The 18,561-nt window shown below is 39.3% G+C and overlaps 1 protein-coding gene across 1 annotated transcript in view; it reads left to right on the forward strand.

Annotated features, from left to right (window-relative positions):
* KCNN2 (potassium calcium-activated channel subfamily N member 2) overlaps positions 1–18,561 on the forward strand; it is a 274,148-nt gene that overhangs the window by 228,911 nt on the left and 26,676 nt on the right. Inside the window, exons 5-7 of the mRNA XM_040343654.1 lie at positions 1,349–1,459; positions 10,975–11,102; positions 18,484–18,492. Of these exons, the coding sequence (XP_040199588.1) occupies positions 1,349–1,459; positions 10,975–11,102; positions 18,484–18,492 (248 nt within the window). The remainder of the gene's footprint in view (positions 1–1,348; positions 1,460–10,974; positions 11,103–18,483; positions 18,493–18,561) is intronic.

Below are 18,561 nucleotides of genomic sequence, written 5' to 3' on the forward strand. Positions count from 1 at the left end.
ATCCACGCATGCCCAGAAGCTACTTATGAGGCAAGCTTCAATGGTAAAACGTGGTGGAACGTAACCTCACTTTGCAAGATCATTGTGAGAAAACGATGGTGTGTAGGCAACTTCGTCTTTGAAAATTGAAGTTTCAAAAACGTCATTTTTTACTTCACAGAAAGTGTCGTTTTTTTTCATCACATAAAGTGATGGTGTGTACGAGGCATTAGGGTTTACAAGCACTTAAAACATAGACACATACAAGAAAAATAATTGCATCATGCTGATTTATTTTATATGTACACCTAAAAGAACATTAGAGAGCGCCCTTAAAATGTACAAGAAAATTTAGCGCCAACTAGGAGTCTTGCTGCATGCTGGGGTAGTGAGTGAGTTCTCAAGAGCAGAGTAAGCCTGTCATGAGTATTTATATGTACCCAGATGATGGCAGATTTTTTTTTTTTTTTTTTACCCTTAGCAGCATGTATTATAAAGACTACTAGACAGCCGTAAGTGGAAGTCAGTGTAACATGTTATTGCTGTGATCAGATATCGGTTTAATGGTTTGTTCTTATGTGACTAATATACTTTGTGCCATACCCAGATTGCCTGTGCTTATTTTCAGTGCCAGACATACATTGAAAAGACCTGGCTCTATTGACTGACATCCACTTTGATTTTAAGTGTCTGTGTGTACTCTAACATAAGATATATACATATATTTACCCTTAAATACAGTAATATAAAGCCTCGTTATTTTTTTTAACCTTTAAAAATTGTGCTTAACTTATACCTTGTTTAATTTTTTTCTGTCACTTTTTACTTTGCAACAAGGCTGCCCCATGAGAGGCGAGATAAACAAGTGCCATGGATGTGACTGCAGAAACTGCTTTGACTTTTTAAATTTATGCTGCCATTGCTGTGTAATTTACAGTGGAAATTGGTGCCGTTTGTGTCTTTTATTATTTGCATTTCATTTTTTTTTTCAGGGCTCTTAACCTTTGGTGTGCCTCAGCATGGGAGATAATTTCCCCACATTTTGTATTCTATGAAATTATTAATCCAGAGACTCTTTTATGACATATTGAGGGTTATTTACTAAAGGCAAATCCTAGAAGTGCAGTCGCTTTAGATCTGAGGGGAAGATCTGAAATAAGGGGAAGCTCTGCTGATTGTATCATCCAATCATGTACAAGCAAAAATGCTGTTTTTTATTTTCCTTGCATGTCCCCCTTAGATCTACAGCAACTGCATTTCCAAGTGCACTTGTACTGTAGTGCAAAGTGGATTTGCCTTTAGTAAATAAGCCCCATTGTTTTTATTATATAACCATGAAATGAAAATCTTTTATTCTTATTGTTTGCAGGGTGCTGGCTGCACTGCCCTCGTTGTAGCTGTGGTCGCAAGAAAGCTAGAACTTACCAAAGCAGAGAAACATGTTCATAACTTCATGATGGATACACAGCTCACTAAAAGAGTAAGTGTATAATTTACATTTTACAATATAAACAATAGTTTATATATAGAAAAAGATGTACTTTAAGCACCTAATTATAAGGTTATCTACGCCTACAGATTTCTCTTTGTTCCTCTGCAAAGTCCCACAAACACAGCAGCTTTTGAGCCTGCTAGTGATGGCGGTATTAAAACCAAAACTCAGTATCAACAATTGATGACCCCAACAACCCCCCTCATTTTTAGATATTCTTTTTTTTTTTTTTGGTACCTTTTTTGCATGTTTTCTTCATGTTTTACTTCCATCCCATTTCGCCGTGGCGAGGTACATCACTTCTGCTGTTTTATCTGGCCCTCCTCCTTCCCCCATTTTGCCTTCTGGGATCTGAGTATGTCCCAGAAGACGACGGGACCATTGAGAAGGTGCCACGGCAGAACCAAGGTGTATGAGATATGTACTGTGACACCCAAAAAAAAATATAAAAGCACCAAAAGAGACGTATCCTGAAGAATAAACCTACACTAAAAATAAATCCGGGTTTGTGTCTTACAAGAGAAGGGGGTGTTTGCTGTGGGTGTAAGGGTCAGGGGTGATTTTTTCCAAAAGGCCTTATTCTTGGGGCATGACCACCAAAGATGTAAGAATGTGCCCCACCAACTATGATGGCCAGTAGCAGGGATCATCTGTGCCAGAGGGGAATGGGTTCTTTACCATCTGGAATTTGTAAGAAGATTCCTGAGTACTTATGGATGCAGTATGCATCAGCTGTACCATTTTCTGGATTTGAGATGGAGTAAACTCCAAGCCCAGCTCCCTTTCCCATTCTCTAATAATATAGGTGGTTGGCCACCGATTGAACACCTAATACAAACTTGCACATGTGGGAACGGAGATGCGTAGAATCTAGAAGTTCCACCCACAGTGATTCAAATGGGGACAGTGAGTTTTGTGGTCACAGGTCACATCCAAACCTATTAAAAAAATCTGCCAGTCTGAGATATCTCCAGTTCGCTAGTAAGAACGTTCTGTAAAGGGTTTGAAGTACATCAAGGGGCAATAATTTACCCCAAGGGGCACATTTTGTACAGCAGGTATCTCCTTCCCGCAGGAACAGAAAAAAAAGTCCATCTTCACCCAGCAAAGACCAAGGAAATGCCCCTGAGTGTACCAAGGGAGACGGTGAAGATGCTAATTGGCCTGGCTCATTTAGTCTGTCCCACAAGTAAGCGTTTGACAAGTCAAAGGAGACATCCAGTCTTGGAGTCCCCTGTCAACCGATAGGATCCATGGTACCCCCACCAGAGTTCTACCCACCATCATTTTCTCCAATGGGACCCAGAGTTTAGGTGTGACATCATGGCGTCAGTTCAAAATCAGCACCAGGGCCATGGCCTTCTAGTAAAGTGTTAAGTCAGAAAGCCATTAAACCAACTTTGCAATAAACAACTGAAAAAACTGATTATGTGATATTATGTGAGATAAAGAATGGATAAATACATCGATAAAAATCATCATTATTTCATTCATTAATTAGTCCATATCCTTGCATCTTTATTCATGCAGAATATGATGATCAATCGTGCAATTTTTAAAGTGCCAAGTACTATCTCTTTAAATAAAGTGCAAATTTTGCTCCCCTTCAGTGTCCCTACTCACTCACCTACTGGTGTGGACTCCTATATTATAAGAGTCACAAATGCTTTATATTGTCCTAGATATGCTGGAACTTGTAGTTCTTCTTGCTGAATATGTTTACCAGGGGTGTGCCATAACACAATGTTTTTACATAAAAAGGATGGCAAAAAAGATCCAAATAGCGTAATTCTGTTGAAATAGTTGGCAAAGTTAAAAACAGTTACACTGTTGTGCATGAATAAATGCAAGCAAAATGCCCAACCCGGAAGCCTTCATCGACGTGCTTATCACTGGCCGGCGATAACATTACCACTTGCAGTCTACATTCTGTTTTGTAGAAGGAGGAATTTCATAGTATATAAATAAGTACATCAAACCACTCAGAAAAGCCTTTGATAATGCCCTGTGGGAGGGGTGAAGTGCATCAGTGGACCGCGGGTAGTGATGCTATCTTCGGCCAGTGAGACGCACGTTGATGCAAACGTTTCTGAATTTTGCTTACTTCATGCACAAGTGAGTGTAAGGCCCCTTTCAAACTACCGCGAATTCAAAGTCGCGTGATTTTCCCGTGATTTTGCGACCATGATTTTGACACTATTTTTGAGGCAATTTCAGGGATTGCCTGTGTAACTAACATCAAAGTCTGACCTAAGTAGTGCACTTATTTTAAAGAGGTAGCACTTTATTTAAAGATACAGTACTTAGCACTTTAGGTTACCTACAGCTGATTGCTTTCCCTTTACTAACTTGCAATGACTTGTTCTGCATTCTCTCTGTGTGAGGTCCAAAATTTTTGGTAGGAGGCATGGAACTGCTTCTTCATATTAAAGCTACTCCCCTGATGACTGGTGGGGTAATACTCAGGAAGGGTGCACACATCCACAGAATGAATAAAGCATTCTGAATAAAGCATTCTGAATAAAGCAATGAATGAATAAAGCAGAAGCAAAGAGGTCCTTGCACTACAGGTCCTTAGGTACGAATTCTTCTCCAAAATAGTAACATCACCAAATCTTATTCAGCATCTAATGAGAATAGTAGTAAGAGGCAAAGTGCCCTAGATGATCTCACACACAAAGTATGCAGCTAGTAATCTACATTTTGTGTGAATTGCCTTTTTAAGGTGATAAGCCCTGTACACACGCTCAGATTTCACTGCGGTAAAAAGTCTTCCGTGAAAACCGAGGTGAAAGCCGAGAACCCGGCAGGAAAACTGCCATGGAGCTTTGGCCAGGAATCCCGGCCATGTGTATGCTCCATGGGCACTGCCTCGCAGTGTTTCCCATAGAGTATTAGTAAATCTGGGGGAAAAAGAGCCACCGGGAATCCAGATGGGAAAACTGTAAGGAAGCATACGCACATCTGGCTTTCCCGGCCAAAAGCTCTCCTGGCAGTTTTCCAGACGGGAAAACCGGTCGTGTGTACGAGGCTATAGAGCGGGGATATGCAATTAGCGGACCTCCAGCTGTTGCAGAACTACAAGTCCCATGAGGCATAGCAAGACAAGAATGACACCCAAAGGCAGAGGCATGATGGGAGCTGTAGTTTTGCAACAGCTGGAGGTCTGCTAATTGCATATCCCTGCTATAGAGCCTTGCGAGCTACCCAAAAAACAAAACTAATTATATATGTACTAGAAACACAGTGCGTGTGTGTGAAAGGTATTCAAAGACCAACTGCTAGCACTGATCACATCCCCATATGCATGTGCACAAAAACAATATATAAAAGTGCCCACGCTGAATAATGAAATATAACAAATATCAAAAAAATCATTGAAACAAACAACACATAAGTGCAAAAAAGTCCATATTAAAACAGTGAAAATTCCACAAACGGATGTTGATCGATGAACAACTGAAAGTATTAATGTAATCCTATATAAAGCTTCCAGACCACCAACGAATCCCCTCACTCGTGCTCCCCCCAATGGAGCCAGCTGTGTTGAATATCTCACTGAGTCCTGGGGTGGCTCACAGGCGTTTTCTGACCCTGCTTCATTGAAGGTGTCTCACTCCTAGAGGTGAGCCTATACCCATGGGGGAGAGCACAAGTGAGGTGCTTTGTTGGTGGTCTGGAAACTTTATATAGGATTACACTAAGGCCGCGTACACACGGCCGTTCCAAACCAATGAGAATGGTCCGACAGGGCCATTTCCATCGGTTCACCGCTGAAGTGGCCTGATGGTCTGATGTGCGTACACACCATCGTTCCAAAAACCGATCGGGTCAGAACGCGGTGACGTCAAACACACGACGTGCTGAATAAAACAAAGTTCAATGCTTCCAAGCATGCGTCGACTTGATTCTGAGCATGCGCAGGTTTTGAACCAATGCTTTCTGCACTAACCATCGGTTTGGACCGATCGGGCAGCGGGCAATCGGTTCGATTTTAAAGCATTTTTTTAAAATTTTGGACTGAAAGACAACAGACTGATGGGCTATACACACGGTCGGTTTGGACCGATGAAACTGAACCTCGGTCTATTCTCATCGGTTTTGTCCGACCGTGTGTACGCGGCCTAATACTTTTAGTTTTTCATCAATCAACATCCATTTGTGGAATTTTCACTGTTTTAATATGGACTTTTTTGCACTATATTGTATGGACACTTCATTATACACTTATGTTTCAATAATTTTTTGTATTTGTTTATATTTCATGATGCAGCGGTGCACTTTTATATGTTGCCTTTTTAAGGTGTTATGTTCTAGCAGTTCAGAGGTGTTAATGTAGCCACCTAAATATCTTGGTGTCAGTGGCTCACCACAGCAACCATTTGGGTTATACTCTATATGTGGTTTATATACTGTATGACTATGTGGTTTGCTGTCCATATTTTTAGAGTGCTGGCCAATAAAAACGTGGCTTGATTAGCAATTTTATACACCTTTTATACAATTGTATATCTCTTAGGGGTCCTCAATTTATATTTTCAGGTACTCTCCGCTATGCTTTTCATTGCTTTGAAATCCTCATAAATATAAATTTCCAGAAACATGGATTCAATATACCATCCAATCTAAGACTTTCCAGGCCCTAAAACTCTGGGATTCTATCTGCAGTCTAAATCCCCATGGGTAGCCACTTTGATCTAAACAAGGTTGATGTAATAATACCTATCAACATACCGTATATGCTATACTCAGATTTTGCTTCTAAACATTGCAGTTTTACTAACTGTCATTCAAATTTAGGAAGATTAAAAAAAAAACCTTAGTGACTAATGCGTAATTACTACCTTCTTTTGGTAAAGTATAATGAGTTTACTTACAGTTAAACCCCATGCAGAGTTTGGCTATGACCCTGTTTGATCAGGCATTACAGCTAATTAAGTAACTTTGGAGTAGCCTGAAGAACAATTTAGCATTTTCTTTCTGATAACCAGCCATCCTCATATAATGAAATATGGCATTGCAGAAAGTCATGCATGCATGATAGAGGCACGTTCAATCAATCGTTTTATTACTATTATTTATTTTCAAATAGGATTATACCTAAAAGAAATGTACAGTATAATCTATGTATATGTTTTCTTTCTTTATTATGTTCAATACTAAAAAAAATGCAATATTTGTTATCCAGTTTTTTTCATCAGGTACCGTAAGTATTACATATTTTTAATTAATATTCGTTATTTACAATTTCCAGGCAGCAGGGTTGCAAAGTAAAGATTTTTTATATATATATATATATATATATATATATATATATATATATATATATATATATATATATATAAAATACAGTGCTAAAATGTCAGCTAAGCTTATAGGCCGAAAGTCTCCTTAGCTTTTCTTTTAACACTCTGCTACATATATAAATTGACCCTGAATATACTGTATTTACAATTGGCAGCAGCTGCTATGTGGGTAAGGTGAGTTAATAATAGTACTCCTCGCTGTGACTATTGCAGGATGCTCTTCAATCTTAAATTTGCACAAGGTATTTTAGTGAATTATTTCTTAAATCAAAAGATTTTGGGGTAGTTTCTGTTGCCATTATGATTTTAAAAGAGTAAACACAGTTGACTGATAATAAAGGGCTTCAGCCAAACACTAACCACTAAAAGTTTTTGTGTTATCATTCATATTCTCTGAAAAATGTCCAAGAAATTCTGCCAGGGTATGTAAACTTATGAGCACAACTGTATGTAAATATTTATATATATTTATATTTTTTAAATGTGTTGCTGTAATTGCTAAATCGCCAAATCTGTAAACTGTATTTTAAGTGACGCCTTTAATGGGACTTAAAGACTCTCAAAGGTTTTTGTGATCATTTGTCTAGTGAAGAGGTTTTGCATAGAATGTATTGTACAAAAGCAGTACCGTAGTTATCAGTCCACTGTGGAATTACATGTATTGTACTCTATTCAGTCTAATAAATCATTGGGTTTCAGCAACACAGATTGGGAATAGCTCATAAAAGTAAAAATACATTTTTAAAATTTAAATGTAAGGAAAATGGAGGAAATAGAAATCTTTTTTATGATTGTTACACTTATTTCAGTTTAAAAGGGTTGAGGCAACAAACTATGGTGACACTCTCAGCAGGTAGTTAAGGGTTAATACAGCTGTGTGCTTTCCAAGCAGTAAGGAGGGGGGGGGGGCGCTATCACAGTACTAGAGGATTGGTTCCTTAGTTTTCAAAATGTTTTACAAATAAATGTGTGAAAAGTGTGGCGTGCATTTCTATTCAGCCCCCTTTACTCTGATACCCCCAACTAAAATCTAGGGGAACTAATTGCCTTCCACAGAGTCCACCTGTGTGTAATTTAATCTCAATGTAAATACAGCTGTTCTTTGAAGCCCTCAGAAGTTTGTTAGAGAACCTCAGTGAACAAACAGCATCATGAAGGCCGAGAAACACCACAGGACAGGTCAGGTCATAAAGTTGTGGAGAAGTTTAAAGCAGGGTTAGGTTATAAAAAAAATCCCAAGCTTTGAACATCTCACTGTTCATTCCATCATACGAAAATAGGAAGAGTATGGCACAACTGCAAACCTGCCAAGACATGACTGTCTATCTAAACTGACAGGCCGGGCAAGGAGAGAAATAATCAGAGAAGCAGCCAAGAGGCCCATGATAACTCTGGAGGAGCAGCAGAAATCCACAGCTAAGGTGGGAGAATCTGTCCACAGTACAACTATTACTTGTGCACTCCACAAATCTGACCTTTATGGAAGAGTGGCAAGAAGAAATCCATTGTTGAAAGAAATCCATAAGTCCTGTTGGCAGTTTGCAAGAAGCCATGTGGGGGACACAGCAAACATGTAGAAGAAGGTGCTCTGGTCAGATGAGACCAAAATTGAACTTTTTGGCCACATAGCAAAACTCTATGTGTGGTGGAAAACTAACACTGCACATCACCCTGAACACACCATCCCCACCATGAAACATGGTCGTGGCAGTATCATGTTGTGGGTATTCTTTTCTTCAGCAGGGACAGGGAAGCTGGTCAGAGTTAATGGGAAGATGGATGAAGCCAAATACAGGGCAATTTTAGAAGAAAACCTGTTAGTGTCTGCAAAAGACTTGAGACTGGGGTGGAGGTTCACCTTCCAGCAGGAGAGTGACCCTAAACATACATCCAGAGCTACAATGTAATGGTTTAGATCAAGGCATATTCATGTGTTAGAATGGTGCAGTCAAATTCCAGACCTAAATCCAATTGAGAATCTGTGGCAAGACTTGAAAATTATTGTTCACAGACACTCTCCATCCTATCTGACAGAGCTTGAGCTATTTTGCAAAGAAGAATGGGCAAACATTTCACTCTCTAGATGTGCAAATCTGGTAAAGACATACCCAAAAAGAGTTACAGATGTAATTGTAATGAAAGGTGGTTCTACAAAGTATTGACTTAGGGGGGCTGAAAACAAATGCATGCCACACTTTTCACATATTTATTTGTAACAAATGTTGAAAAACATTTATCATTTTCCTTCCACTTCACAATTATGTGCCACTTTGTGTTGGTCTATCACATAAAATCCAGACAAAAACACAACGTGACAAAATGTGGAACGTTTCAAGGGGTATGAAGACATTGTATTTCCATTAATATTTCATTGGAAAAAAAAATATATACATTACAGACTGGCATCACCATCCCAACTAGCACAAACCTACTGTATAAAAAAAACCTTAACAATCCAACCACAAAAAACGGCTTCTTCAGGGGTGCAATATGTACTTATAAAGTGCTCTGCTGATCCCTGCCTTTATACCAGGTTTCTTCTAAAAAGTGCATTTACTTAATTATAAATGTTATTGATGTGATGGTGTCACTAATGGGCACCAAAATTAGGGAGCATATACGTTACAATATCATGACCTGATGATATAGTACACCATCTGTCCATACCAAACTTTTTCAGCAACAAAGTAATGTATGCTGACGATGCAATGCCCATACAGGCATCTTGATATATATTTTTGGGAAATGCTCTGTGCCACTTCCTTTTTTTGGCAGCAGGTTACCTAAAGCATAACACAATTAACTGATATCTCAGTCTCTAACAACTCTGTGGCTGTCCCCTTGAACCTGATATACCAGAGGTATCTACTCTATCTCTACTGGGAACAGTACTGATACTTCCCTGAATACCGGCTATACACATGAGAAAGATCTTTAACTCAGAGGTTCAACAAGGTCACACTTTTCTTTTCTAATTTGATTACCCACTCTCTCAAACAGGTTTCTAGATTGCAGAATCTGTAACACAGCACGTTTTCAGATCCCTGCTATAAAGACATACACTATCTCACAAAAGTGAGTACACCCTTCACATTTTTGAAAATATTTTATTATATCTTTTCATGTGACAACACTTAAGAAATTACACTTGTTGCTACAATGTAAAGTAGTGAGTGTACAGCTTGTATAAAAGTGTACATTTGCTGTCTCGTCAAAATAACTCAACACACAGCCATTAATGTGACCTTGTTGAACCTCTGAGATATAATAAAATATTTACAAAAATATGAGGGGTGTACTCACTTTTGTGAGATACTGTAACTTTTATCTCCTGAAAAGAACTGTCTTGAGTCGCCCATTAAAAATTATAATGCTAATATTTTCGCTTTGCCTCTGTTAATGCAGTAATTTCATATATCCTATGGTCACTGGCTACTTACATTGTATGGCTAATAGTTTGTGGATACCTGACACCTTCCCTATATAGCAAAAGTATGTGGACACCCCTGCAAATTATTGCGTTTAGGTATAATAATGGCACTGCTACAGTATACAAAGCATTTTAGACAATTGAGCACTTGTTACAACAGTTTGGGTCAGGCAATTTTTTGTTCCAGCATGACTGTTGTGTGTTCTATTTGTGTACCAGATGCCGGAATAGGAGCGCTATTAGAACTGGGTGAAAAATAACTGGTAAACTATTTCTCATAATGTTCATATGAGTGATTGGGACAGCCCTTACTGTGGTGTTGTTCGTGATAAATCCACCTGGACCTTTAGCTCTGTGCTTGGATGTTGTGTGTTGTATGTGTGTCCATAAAGACATGATTTAACAAGTTTTGTGTGTAGAAACTTGATTGGCCTGCACATATCCCTATCCTCAACACTATAAAACACCACATATCAGTGACGGAGTGTGCATATATTACCATGGCTTTATTATAAATCTTTAGTAAGGGCTTTACTACAAAATCCTTTGGAAAGCCTTTCCCAAAGAGTGGAAGGGGTTATATCTGCTAAGAGGAAGCATCATGCTATACTGACTGAAAAATGAGGTCTACAGTTTATTGTCATTCTTTCTGAAGTCATAGGAGGCTTTGTAGTAGCCAGTGACTGGAGTGGGGTATATTAGGAATGATTGGTGTGTTATAACATGTTTTAGGGTTTTACTTAGTGTTGTAATTATTCTCTCCACAGGTGAAAAATGCAGCAGCTAATGTTCTCAGGGAAACATGGTTAATTTATAAAAATACAAAACTGGTGAAGAAGATAGACCATGCGAAAGTGAGAAAACATCAGCGCAAATTCTTGCAGGCTATCCATCAGTAAGTATTACATTTTATAACTCAAAACATAATCTTATTTTTCTACAGTAATTTCAATGAACTTTGTCCAACCAAAAATTAGAGGGACACCCAGGTCTTCAGAATACTGAAATGCGGAAAAAAGCAAACATCATCCTTATTTGGACAGCATTCCTGCTTTTCTAGTTTCATAAATAGATCTATAAATCACTAGACTGGAATCTGGATTGGTGTTCAGTGGACAGGATGAAACTTTTTTTATTATTTAAAACAGCACAGTAATATTACTATCAATAAAGACTCTTTTGGAGTGTTACATGAGGGAGACTAGGCCTGTATTTTGTTTAAAGCAACTTTATTGACAAAATAAATCTGTACAATAAATGGGTGCCTGCAAAGAAGACATTGGATACTAACCTCCCTCGCTGCCTATGCTGCTGATCCCGGCAGTAACTGAAGGTCTGGTAGTATCCAAAACGTTCAAAAGTTTCAGATTCTCGTTCCTCCGCTGTGCTCATTGGTTTTATCTGCCAACCTTTTTAGCACTATACACTGTTTTGTAATGATGTAGCTGCAGACAGGAATAAACACAATTAAACAGTTGCGCTAAAAATGCACAATTCAATAAGAGTGCATATATACAACAAAAGAAAAAAGTTCAATTAAAATAATTGAGTCCAAATTAACCAGTCATGTGCTAATTGACAGCACCGTGATGGGTGTCGAAATAGAAAGTCCGAACTGTGTTAGATTCCCCCACTGGGAAGTAAAGCTGTCACCAACACCTCCACAAGTTAAAAGAGAGAGGGAGGGTATGGACTCCCCCTCTAAGACAGACTCTTACCAGATCAAGCTAGGTCTAAAGCATAAACACAGGGGCCCAGATTCTCGTATCTGTGCGTAAAACTGTGCGGGCGTAACGTATCTGCTTTACGTTACGCCGCCGCAAGTTTTACAGGCAAGTGCTTTATTCACAAAGAACTTGCCTGTAAAGTTTTGGCGGCGTAGCTTAAATCCCCCGGCGCAAGCCCGCCTAATTCAAATGAGCCGGGTAGGGGGCGTGGAGCATTTAAATTAGGCGCGTTCCCGCGCCAAACGTAATGCGCATGCGCCGTCCCTAAAATTTCCTGACGTGCATTGCGCTAAATGACGTCGCAAGGACGTCATTGGTTTCGACGTGAACGTAAATGGCGTCCAGCTCCATTCACGGACAACTTAAGCAAACAACGTAAATTTTTAAATTTCGACCCGGGACCGACGGCCATACTTAACATTGGTTGCCCCTCATATAGCAGGGGCAACTTTACGCCGCGCAAATCTAACGTAAACATCGTAGCTTCACTGCGTCGACCGCGCGTACATTCGGGAATTCACGTATTTTGCTAATTTGCATACACGACGTGGAAAACGACGGAGGCGACACCTAGCGGCAAAAAAAAAAATTGCATTTAAGATCTGACAGCGTAAGAGCCTTACGCCTGTCGGATCTAATGGATATCTATGCGTAACTGATTCTAAGATTAGGACTTACGACGGCGTACATTGCGTTGCGCCGTCGTAAGCCCTTTGAGAATCTGGGCCAGGATCTTTAGTTGGATGATTCCTCCCCAGATCTCACTGCATCCCAGAGGGTGGATCACATGCTAATCAGTTAATTTAGCTAAAAAGAAAGAGAGCTCCATAGCATAATTCCATATAAAAAGTTTATTGTGTTCCAACTTCCCCATTTTAGGTATTGCACTTACAATCGCCCTCATGGTGTGCTGACGTAAATTTTGGTCATTGTATGGTCTCACACTGACACCGCATTTTGTCATTGCGACATCTGTGGGTGTCACCAACATTGACGTCAGCATGTCATTTGGGGATACCAGCAGCGTCAGAGAGCAGAGCAGTGTGCAGAAAGAGATACCTGCAGGATTCCGCTTGTTATTGGTGTCCTATTGGACAGGAAAAATTATATGAAAACAGGAGAAAAATGAGGTGGCACCACCTAATTAAATAAGAAATAAATATATATGTGCCAGTGCTGCTCCTAAAATGAGTAGATGACTAATGAAAAGTGAAAGAGATCAAAAGGGTGCTATCTGGTCTACAAGTAAAAACTGTTGTGATTAACAATCAAATAAATAATAAACCAGTGGTTAATTGATATAAAAAAACTGTGGAAAATATACATATGTAAAAAAATATATATAAAAGAGTGCACAATAATGAATTCATAAACAATGATAAAAGTAAATATTTGATTCTCCAACACCGTGATTCTATGAATAAAAAGTGCTTCAGTGATCCAAATATAAAGTGCTCCACCCAAAGTGAGAAACAGATTGCGCTCACTAGATCAATTCGGCCAACAAGTGACCATAAGGCATGGATATTTAAGATACCAAATTCTTCAATTCATGGGTAAATCTCCACCATATACAACATCTATCGCCTCTCCTCGTAAAGATGCGACCAGCCAGTAATCATAAAACGTGAGTATATGGGTATACCGCTTCAGTCAGTGAGTATATCCTCCACAATATTCAACTCCTGTCTCCTTTCCCATCAAAGAATCTGCAGACTTGGCTCCTCCAAATGAGCCACAAAAAGCAGGTATAGTGTAATACTGCTTTATTAAAAATGCTGCACTTACATGAAAATGTGGTAGGTGCTCAGCACATTAGCAGCTCTAGGGTCTGTGAGAACCGATCCAGTCCACTGTGTGGCTATCAGTTTACCGCGTTTGATTCAAAGCCCAGGTGGAAGTGAGGAGCTCCTGTGTATTTGCGTGTCAAGCCTCTCTTCTATGTATTTCACGCTCTGCGCATCATCAGGAAGTGGGGCTGATGCCAATTTACCAGAGCCTTATATATAAATGGACCGAGCGCCATTGGTCAGAAGGTAGTATGTTAGTCATTACATTAAGCTCGCTCAAAAAACACTTTATTACAAAACAGGAGCAAGCCAATTTTCCAAATATATATAAAACATATATATAAAATAAGATATACTTATTTTATTTTATTAATTGTAAGTGCAATACCTACCCAAAAGGAGGGAAGTTGGAACCCAATAAACTTTTTCTACGGAATTATGCTATGGAGCTTTCTTTCTTTTTATCTGAACAAGCTGATTAGCGTGTGATCCACCCTCCGAGATCTGGGGAGGAATCGTTCAACTAAAGATCCTGGCCGGGATTCACAAAGCACTTGCGCCAACGTATCTCGAGATACGCCACGTAAGTGCAAATATGCGCTGTCGTATCTGTGCGCCTGACTCAGAAACTAAGATACGCCTCAAAATAGGCTTCATCTGACCAACGTAACTTGCCTACGCCGGCGTAGAGTGGGCGCATATTTACGCTGGACGTATTTGGCGCTCCCATTGATTTTCTATTCACATATGCAAATGAAGGAGATACACCGATTCACGAACGTACGTCCGTCCGACGCAGTGCGCGTAAAGTCATACGTCCGGCGCAAAGTTATGCCCCATAAAGAAGGTGTAACTCAGCAGCATCCATGCAAAGGGAACACAAGCTGACGTATTTTACGTAGGACGTGAATATGACTAGGCGTAGGTTACGTTCACGCCGTAGGCAGTTATCCGGCATATCTTAGGCAGTTGTTCCGACGTATTTGTGAGCATGCGCAGTTGGCGATTCGTATGTGTCTGGTGCTCGGCCTATCAGTTGCATGGGGTCACGCCTCATTTGCATGGCTCACGCCCACTTCCACATACGTCGGCTTATGCCTAGGAAACCCAGCGCAGTTTTGGCAGCACTGGCTTTGTGAATCCAGTGCTTGCCTCTCTGTGCTGCGTTGGCATAGCATAAAGGAGATACGCTACGGCGGCATAAATATGCGCCGCTGTATGTGAATCCGGGCCCAAGTGTTTATGTTTTTGACCTAGCTTGATCTGGTAAGAGTCTGTCTTAGAGGGGGAGTTTTTTCAGGCGTGGAGGTGTTGGTGACAGCTTTACTTCCCAATGGGGGAATCTAACACAGTTTGGACTTTCTATTTCTATACACCTATCATGGTCCTGTCATATAGCAAATGACTGTGGTTTATTTGGACTTAATTATTTTAATTGCACTATTTCTTTTGTTGTATATATGCACACTTGTTGAATTGTGTGCTTTTAGCGCTGCTCTTTGCTTGTGTGTTTAATTTTGTTTAACGATACTTACCATTGGTAGTGTGACAGGAAGTCAGGTAAATCTGGGTGTGTTGTCACTGATGGGACATACATTTCTGCCTTGTTTAAACGGTACACAGATGGTTATCGGGCGTCGGCTACAAACGTAGCCAGAGAAAGGCTAAAGGTCGTTGAAAGACTTCAGCTGTTCAGAATGAGGCAATTAAAGGCCTCTATAAGAAGTCCAGAGGGTTACCACTAATTGCTGCATCACTCCTAAGGCTGTGTGAGTAGGAGAGCAGTGCCAGAAGGTCTTCTGTGGAGGTGAGGAGAGGATTGATTTTTTCTGTGTGAAACAAAATCAAAACGTGTGAAAAAAATTATACAAATAGTATAAATAACACCGCGCTACTTAAAAAACATATAAATGGCCGCCAACACAACAGAAATAGATCAATTCTGTGAAAACAAACAATATACAAAAAAGTGTAGCGCTAAATACATGTGTGATAGGAATGCTGGATGCAAACCCAATATAAGGTACCGAAGGTACTAATAGATTATAAATTCGTGAGTCCACAAACGAAATAAGAAAAAGTTTGTAGGTGAGGTTTCATATGCAATAGTCAAAACACTCCCCACACTTAGTGAAACAATCTGCAGTGAAGTGACTTGTCTTCATAGGCATGGAGTGACAATCAAAAGTGTATCCACCACCGAAAGTAATTGGAGGCTTACCGGATTCAGTGGACCCAAAATAGGCTTATACCTAATGGGTCATAAAGGCTTATAATTGATGGTATCCCACTTCTGGAGGTGTCCTAGATGGCAGGCAGGAGGGAGAGGTCCGATGCAATTCAGTAAATGTACCAGGAAGAGGATAATCCCAATAATAGCCTTAGATGTTAAATGATTTGGACCCACGTAAGTGGTTCAAAATCGCAGCTCATAGAGAAGGAATGTAAGAGAAAGCAAAGATGCACATAGTGTAATTCTGTATGTAAAGGTTTACTTAGCAGTAAAAACAAAAGAAATTACACTCAAATTTCAGCAAATAAAATCAGGCATAAAAACTGTCAGCAGTAGGGTCAGCGGGTTCCCGACGCGTTTCGATCTAATAGATCATCATCTGGGGTGCTATTAGATCGAAACGCGTCAGGAACCCGCTGACCCTACTGCTGACAGTTTTTATGCCTGATTTTATTTGCTGAAATGTGAGTGTAATTTCTTTTGTTTTTACTGCTAAGTAAACCTTTACATACAGAATTACACTATGTGCATCTTTGCTTTCTCTTACATTCCTTCTCTATGAGCTGCGATTTTGAACCACTTACGTGGGTCCAAATCATTTAACATCTAAGGCTATTATTGGGATTATCCTCTTCCTGGTACGTTTACTGAATTGCATCGGACCTCTCCCTCCTGCCTGCCATCTAGGACACCTCCAGAAGTGGGATACCATCAATTATAAGCCTTTATGACCCATTAGGTATAAGCCTATTTTGGGTCCACTGAATCCGGTAAGCCTCCAATTACTTTCGGTGGTGGATACACTGTGTTCATTTTCTGTGAAGTAGGTTGTTGTGTGTTTGTACATTTACCTGCATTTATGTCAAAAGCAACAATGCAAGAAGTTGTGGCCTTGTTTGTTAGCATGAGTTTGGAGAAGTCTGTAATTTAGGTAAAATACTATGTTCAGTTAAAGTAACTTGAGGAAAGGGACTTTGTATGCTTTTGTCCAGGAAGGGAAATATAAAGGTTCTTAATACATTAAAAAGATGGTTTTATTTAAGGCAGAACTCTACACACATGTTTAAATCATCAGTCCCTAACATCATGGAGTTTTTACTCTAAAGCTTCCTCTAAAGCAGAAGCACAGACACAACTCAAGACTATGTTGGTCATATGCCTATTAACCGACCATGTGTTTTAGGACTGTAAGAATGACTAGCATTCTGCAACCATGATTATCCAATACATATAGTTTCTTCAGCAGAAACCTGCTGTCTCTGGCTATTCCCAGTATGAAAAAAAAAATCTCTTTCAGCTGTTGGCCAAGAAGCCCTGTTGTATTCCCAATACTGTTCCCTTAGGATGTGCAAGAGGCCAGTGAATAATTAAACTAGCTAGCATCAAAACAAATGTCAGCTGAAGATGGGCCAAATAATTTCAGACACAAAGATTTATTTAGTAGTTGATCACTTTAACACCTACTTCCTGCAATCTGTATATCCATTTTGTTAGTGTTGCTATTGCTGGAAAAAAGCTGCTTTATATTTTTGGTAAGCATGGCTGTCAGTGCTTTTCCAGAATCAAGTGAGGCCACTGTTGTATCATTAAATTAGGGCTACCACAGGTGTCAGCTCCTTCCCTCTATGTAGGTTACTAGATGGTCATAACTGTTAGTGAGCCTGGTCCATCATGAAAAGACTCACTGTTCCCCTCCACTTTCAAGTAGAAGCCCATTCTGCATGCTCATCCTAAGCGCTGCCCCATATGAAGGACCAGGTAGAATGCAAGAAAATTTTGTATTTTTTTAGTTAACAAAAAGTGGTATTTAAAGATTTTTTTTATAGATTTTCAAAGGCAGATTATAGTAGAACAAAGAGTCAACTAGAAGGTAGAGGTGGCAATGGGAAGTTGTATTTAACAAAACGTGTGCTAGAAAATGTAAAACTCAATTTACCTGCTTATTTACATAATAAATGCTGCATTCTGCATATTTCTAAAGTCACCAGGATTTGCAGAACTTTGCTTTTGAAATGTATACATATGTGCCCAATATTCAGATAAACAGATAATGTCAATCAAGTGAGAAAAAATCCCAAGCATTTTCTGCACTATAATAATTGAAATGGCATAAAATACCTTAACTTTTTTTACATGATGGTCTTTAAAATATATATTGTATGTTTAGAAATGGAAAACATTTTATTTTGGTACAGATACCACAGTACAATTATAAGGCTTTGTTTACAAGTGATTGAATTTCATTTGACCGTAAAGAATGGTTGCATGCTTTCGGTAATAACATTTCACAAACATTTAGCAATTGCTATGATGAGCAAGAATGAAAAACAAGTACAGTTAAATGGAATTGCTGAAATAAAGGAACTCAAACTTGAAATACTCATTTAACAGTAAAATAAAAAAGTTGCAGTTTCGAAAAGAAAAAAAGTGTATTTCAATTTCCCATAACATGTATACCTCTTTACAGTGTTTTTTAAACAGGCTTTCCTTTGTTTTGTTTTCCTTTTTTCACCCAAATGAAAATAGAGCTCGGAAGTAAGTCACACCGTATCGGCTGTTATATAAAACCTTGTGAAGAATCTTTACTACTGCATGCCAAGGACT

The sequence above is a fragment of the Rana temporaria genome, chromosome 1 (genome assembly GCF_905171775.1).
Source record: "Rana temporaria chromosome 1, aRanTem1.1, whole genome shotgun sequence".
Lineage (NCBI taxonomy): Eukaryota > Metazoa > Chordata > Amphibia > Anura > Ranidae > Rana > Rana temporaria.